At 62.7% G+C, this 6,694-nt stretch overlaps 1 protein-coding gene across 1 annotated transcript; it reads right to left on the bottom strand.

Moving 5' to 3' along the window:
• Positions 1-520: 520 nt before the first annotated feature.
• Positions 521-6,029, bottom strand: LOC128974043 (calcium-binding protein 2-like). Its single transcript, XM_054390554.1, has 6 exons — positions 5,778-6,029; positions 3,317-3,347; positions 2,545-2,688; positions 1,835-1,944; positions 666-813; positions 521-549 (listed from the first exon to the last, which is right to left on the bottom strand). Exons 1-6 carry the CDS (start codon positions 6,027-6,029, stop codon positions 521-523), a joined length of 714 nt encoding a protein of 237 aa, XP_054246529.1.
• Between the last annotated feature and the right edge of the window lie 665 nt (positions 6,030-6,694).

Genomic DNA, 6,694 nt, shown 5'->3' with positions numbered 1-6,694 from the left:
TTGCCCAAATCTTTCCAATCCCCCCCCAAAACCCTTCCAGACCACCCCCCAAAGCCCTCCCTGTCCCCTACCCCCAGCCCTTCCTGTACCTTGGGGAGGAGCAACCACTGGCCCTGTCCCCCACGGGACCCCCACTTTGTCCCCCAGAGACTCTCCTGCCCACCCCACCCCATCAAGCTCACCCCTGGGGGTGGTGAGGGGCTGGGGACAGCCCAGCCCCCGCAGTGTCCCCTCCCAATGACCAGCACAGGCTCCCCTCCAGCTCTCATTAAGGTTTATTGTCCCCCTGCCCCATACCCTCCTACTGCTCTCAGCCTCCCCCCCCCCCCCCCGACTGGCCCTGCCACCACCCCTGGGGGGTTTTTGGGCTCTGGGGGGTGAGAGGAGGGGGGCAGGGGGGCTGCCTCCTATCTGCCCCCATTCCCATCAGCTCCAGCTGTTCACTCTGAAGCCTAACGCTGGCAGAGAGCTTCAGGTTGGTTGGATCTGGGGGGAGGTCTTCTCCTGCCCCAAGGCTTCGTTACCGAGATGACAGCATCATGACAAACTCTGTGGGGTGATGGAGTTGGGAGGGGGGTGGTGTGAGGTGACCCCCTCCACACACACACACCCCCACCCCGCCACCTCAGAGGGGCTGCAGGGAAGCTGGGAGGGGTCCTCCTCACCATCGAAGTCCACGTGCCCGTCCCCGTTGAGGTCCACGTCCTGCAGGATCTCCTCCACCTCCTGAGCCTTCAGCTGCTCGCCCAGCAGGGCGCCGATGGCCTCCCGCATCTCCCCGCTGCTGATCTCCCCGTCCCCGTTGGCATCGAACTGGGGCACCCAGGGCTTGGGGGTCACCAGCTCTGCCAGTCCCACCCCCCTCCCATCACCACCCTCTAGGCCTGCGGTTAACCCCCGTGAGCAGCGTCCCCTCCGTTGTCTTGCCATGGTTGCTCTCCTCTCCATGCCCCGTGGTCGTTGTTCCCCCACACCCTAACGTGGCCAACCTGAGGTCTTCCCCTGGTCACCACCCCCTCCATGGCTGTGGTCACCATTGCCCTGTGGTCATGGCTGCCCCATGGTCTTCCCCTGGTCACCACCCCCTCCATGCCTGTGGTCACCATTGCCCTGTGGTCATGGCTGCCCCATGGTCTTCCCCTGGTCACCATCCCCTCCATGCCTGTGGTCACCATTGCCCTGTGGTCATGGCTGCCCCATGGTCTTCCCCTGGTCACCACCCCCTCCATGCCTGTGGTCACCATTGCCCTGTGGCCATGACTCCCCATGGTCACCACCCCCTCCATGCCTGTGGTCACCCCCATGGTCACCATTGCTCTATGGCCATGGTTACCCCATGGTCTTCCCATGGTCAGTGCCCCCTCCATGCCTGTGGTCACCCCCATGGTCACCATTGCTCTATGGTCATGGTTACCCCATGGTCTTCCCATGGTCAGCACCCCCTCCATGCCTGTGGTCACCCCCATGGTCACCATTGCTCTATGGTCATGGTTACCCCATGGTCTTCCCATGGTCAGTGCCCCCTCCATGCCTGTGGTCACCCCCATGGTCACCATTGCTCTATGGTCATGGTTACCCCATGGTCTTCCCATGGTCAGCACCCCCTCCATGCCTGTGGTCACCCCCATGGTCACCATTGCTCTATGGTCATGGTTACTCCATGGTCTTCCCATGACCATCATCCCTTCCATACCTACAGTCACCACCATGGCCACTGTCTCTACCACAGACTTGCAAGGGATGCTTTCCCCCCCTCACCTGCTGTCCCCCCTCACCTGCTGTCCCCACACCTGCTGTCTCCCCCTCCCCTGCTGTCCCCCCGTGGTGGCCATACCTCACGGAAGGCGATCTTGAGCTCCCTGATGCCCACCATGTGAGCAGTCTCCTCCCGCAGCTTGGGTCCCATCATCTGCACAAAATCCTCGAAGTCCACACGGCCACCCACTGCCCATGGCAAAGGGACAACCTCAGTGCCCCACACCTCAGCCCCTGCCCCCCAGCCCCCTCCACAGCCCCATAGTGCTCATCCCCATGGTGCTCATCCCCATGGCAGTCAGCCACACAGTGGTCAGCCTGGGGTGGTCATCCCCACAGTAATCATCCCCACAGTGGTCAGCCCCATGGTGCTCAGCTCCATGGTGCTCAGCCCATGGTGGTCATCCCCATGGTGGTCACCCAATGGTGGTCAGCCCCACAGTGGTCACCCAACAGTGGTCATCCACGTGGTGGTCGGCCCCATGGTTACTCAGCCCCACGATGATCAGCCCTACAGTGGTCAGCCCCATGGTGGCCATCCCTGGGTTGGTCACCCCATGATGGTCATCCCCATGGTGCTTAGCCCCATGGTGCTCATCCCCACCCCGTGGTGGCCATCCCTGTGGTGGTCATCCTATGGTGGTCAGCCCCACGGTGGTCATCCCTGTGGTGGTCACCCCACGATGGTCATCGCCACGGTGGTCACCTCGTGGTGGCCATCCCCATGGTGGCCATTCCCGTAGTGGCCATGCCCCGGTGTCCCCCCCTGGTGGCCGTGCCCCCACTCACTCCTCATCTTGATGTGCTGGGAGATCTCGATGAGCTCCATCTCGGTGGGCATGTAGCCCAGGGTGCGCATGCAGGTGCCCAGGTCCTTGTAGCTGATGTAGCCATCCTGGTCCGTGTCGAACTCCTTGAAGGCATCCAGAAGCTCTGACCACGTGGCAGGACAGGCAGGGCATGAGGACACCGTCAGGGGGTGGGCTGCTCCAGGTGCCACACCCGCCCAGGGCAGAGCCCTCCCTAACATGCCCCCAGGGCACTGAACCCCCTGGCACTGAACCCCATGGCAAATGCCTCCATGATGTGTCCCCACGGCACTGAACCCCATGGCAGATGCCTCCATGATGTGTCCCCATGGCACTGAACCCCATGGCAGGTATCTCCATGCCAGGTGTCCCCACGGCACTGAACCCCATGGCAAATGCCTCCATGATGTGTCCCCATAGCACTGAACCCCATGGCAGATGCCTCCATGATGTGTCCCCATAGCACTGAACCCCATGGCAGATGCCTCCATGATGTGTCCCCACGGCACTGAACCCCATGGCAGATGCCTCCATGATGTGTCCCCATAGCACTGAACCCCATGGCAGGTATCTCCATGCCAGGTGTCCCCGTGGCAGATGCCTCCATGACCTGTGTCTCCACATCACTTCAGCCCATGGCAGCCCTCACCATGCCAGGTGTCCCCCTGGCACTGAACCCCATGGCAGATACCTCCACAAGAAGGTGCCCCTCAGCCCCCGGTCCACCCTCGTCCCCTTGTCCTCTCACTCACCATCCAGCTCCTCTGGTGACAGCTCCCGCTCCTGGCCCAGTCACAAATGGGATGGGGACAGAATCAGCCCCAGCCCAGCCCCTCCCCAGCCCCCCCTTCCCCCCCTCCCCCCCCTCCCCCCCCCCCGCCCCGGTGTCACCTTCCTTAAGCGTGAGACAAAATTAACTCCGGCGGCAGGGATTAGAGGGATTGGAGACAAAGCCCTGCCCTGTGTCACCCCCCACACCCTGTCCTGCCCTGCCACCCCTGGCCCCTCACCTGGCACCCACCCATGGCTGACCCAGCTTCCAGTACCCATGGGGTGCTACCAAGGGGGCTCCACCTTCCTCGGTTGTCCCTTCCATCCCCAGGGTCCTGGAATGTCCCCAACACCATCCCCAGGGTCCCTGTGTCCCACTCCATCCCCAGGGTCCTGGAATGTCCCCAACACCATCCCCAGGGTCCCTGTGTCCCACTCCATCCCCAGGGTCCTGGAATGTCCCCAACACCATCCCCAGGGTCCCTGTGTCCCCTCCATTCCCAGGGTTCTGGAATGTCCCCAACACCATCCCCAGTGGCCCTGAGTCCCCTCCATCCCCAGGGTTCTGGAATGTCCCCAACACCATCCCCAGTGGCCCTGAGTCCCCTCCATCTCCAGGGTCCTGGAATGTCCCCAACACCATCCCCAGTGGCCCTGTGTCCCACTCCATCCCCAGGGTCCTGGAATGTCCCCAACACCATCCCCAGTGGCCCTGTGTCCCACTCCATACCCAGGGTCCCTGTGTCCCGTCCATTCCCAGGGTCCTGGAATGTCCCCAACACCATCCCCAGGGTCCCTGTGTCCCACTCCATCCCCAGGGTCCTGGAATGTCCCCAACACCATCCCCAGGGTCCCTGTGTCCCCTCCATTCCCAGGGTTCTGGAATGTCCCCAACACCGTCCCCAGTGGCCCTGAGTCCCCTCCATCCCCAGGGTCCCTGTGTCCCGTCCATTCCCAGGGTTCTGGAATGTCCCCAACACCATCCCTAGTGTCCCTGTGTCCCATTCCATCCCCAGAGCTTTGGAGTGCCCACATCCTCAGCACCTCCATGTCCCCTCCATCTCCAGGGTCCCACAATGTCCCCAGTCCTGTCCCCATTGTTTTCAACCCCAGCATTCTAGAGTGTCCCTGTCCCCATCCCCGGTGTCCTCATGTTCTCTCCATCTCAAGGGTCCCAGAGTGTCCCCAGTCCTATCCCCAGTGGCCTGAGCCCTCATTCCCCTGTCCCCATCCCTAGGGTCCCCCTGTCCTCTCCATCTCCAGAGGCCCCATAGTGTCCCCATCCCCACCATGTCCCCTCCATCTCCAGCTTCCCAGAACATCCCTGACCCTGTACCCAGGGTCCCCACATCCGCTCCATCTCCAGGATCGTGGAATGTCCCCAACCCCATTTTCACTGCCCCCATGTCCCCTCCATTCCCAGCATCCAGGAACGTCCTTGTCCATCCCCAGTGTCTCCATTCCCCTCCACTGCCAAAGCCCTGAGGTGTCCCCAGCATCATCCCTACTACCCCTGTGTCCCCTCCATCCCCAGGGTGCTTTGGTGTCCCCCAGTCCTGTCTTGGACTGTGCCTGTCCCCATCCCTGATGTCCCCACCTCCCCTCCATCCCCAGGCTCCCAGAGTGTCTCCAGTCCCATCCCCAATGTCCCCATCTCCGGGGTCCCAGAGCACCCCTGACCTCATCCCCAGTGCCTCCATGTCCCCTCAATCTGCAGGCTCCCAGATCATCCCACACCCATCTTCACTGTCCCCATGTCCCCTCCTTCACCAGGGCCCTGAGCTGTCCCCAACACCATCTCTAGTGTCACTACATCCCCTCCATCCCTGGGGTCCTGGAAGGTCCCTGACTCTGTCCCCAGTCCCCCTGTCACCTCCATCCCAAGGGTCAGAGTGTCTCTGTCCCCATCCCCAGTGCCTCCACGTCCCCTCCATCCCCAGGGTCCTGAACTGTCCCAATCCCTGTGCCCATTCCTGTCCCACATCCCATTTACACCCAGAGTCCCATTTTGTCCCTGATCCCATCCCCATGGTCCCAGAGTGTCCCTGTCCCCACCTCTGCTGCCCTTATGTCCCCTCCATCTCCAGGCTCTGGGACTGTCCCCATCCCATGTGTCCACCCCATAGTTCCACATTGTTGCTGTCCCCATCCCCGTGTCTCCCATCCCCATGGTCCCATGTTGTCCCTGTCCCCATCCCCATGTCTCCCATCCCCATGATCCCACGTTGTCCCTGTCCCCATCCCCATGTCTCCTATCCCCACGGTCCCACGTTGTCCCTGTCCCCATCCCTGCTGCCCCCATGTCCCCTCCACCCTTGGGGGGCCCAAGCCTGTCCTCGATCCTCTCTCCCCAGGCTCCCAGGACCTCTTCCCTTCTGTCCCCACATCCCCTCCTTCTCCAGAGTCCCCATGCCCGTGTCCCAGGGTCCCCACCGTCCCCACCTTGCCAAAGACAGTGTTGAGGAAGGGTGAGTAGGTCTTGCTGGCCGCTGCGTTGGGGTCCGCAGAGCCTCTCTTGCTGTTCTTCTGCCCATGGCCGCCGTGCCGAGGCTCAGAGGCAGGGCTCTTGGTGCCCTGGTGGCCACCACCATCTTCAGCAGCTTTGGGGCTTTTCTCCCCTCCCTCCCCTCCTTTCCCCTTGCCTGGGGTTTCCGGGTCCTTGGGGGTCCCCTTGTCCTCCCGGGTGCGTGGCATGTGGCCGGGTGGGCAGGGAGCAAGACCTTGGGGTGGCCAAGCCTGGGGCAGGCGGCTGGGAAATCCTCTTAGGTGACCTCCCCCCCCAGCCCAGGAACCTGGGCAAAGCCAATTAGTAGTGATTAGTGACAGGAAACTGCCACCAGCCACCACTGCCACCCTCCATGGCCTCGTGCTGGGGCACAGCCACGCGGCCGTGGCACCGACAGACACCAGCTGGGTCCCCAGAGGGCGTCCTGGGGTCACCCCATGATGTGGTGGCACCCCAAGACCACCGCCATCGGTGTCTCCAGCACCAACCAACGTCCCCTGCACCCTCCTCCTGTGGCCACCCAGCATCCACGTCCCCAGTGGTGACAACCCAAGGCCACCACCAATACCCCCAGCACCAACCCATGCCCCCAGCACCAACCCAGGTCCCCAGTGCTGACACTCTGTGGCCACCACCACGTCCCTGAGACCAACCTATGCCCCCAGTACTCACCCCACAGCCACCATCTGTGTCCCCAGCACCAACCCACACCTCCAGGAGTGGCACCTCAAGGCCACCACCATGTCCCCATGACCAACCTGCATCCGGAATACTCACTCCATGGCCCCACCAGTGCCCCCAGCACTGAACCATGTCCCCAGCATTCATCTCCTGGCCACCACCAATGTGCCCA

The sequence above is a fragment of the Indicator indicator genome, chromosome 21, assembly GCF_027791375.1.
Source record: "Indicator indicator isolate 239-I01 chromosome 21, UM_Iind_1.1, whole genome shotgun sequence".
Lineage (NCBI taxonomy): Eukaryota > Metazoa > Chordata > Aves > Piciformes > Indicatoridae > Indicator > Indicator indicator.
The sequence above is the reverse complement of the archived record's forward strand: the minus strand, read 5'-3'. Positions and strand labels throughout refer to the sequence as shown.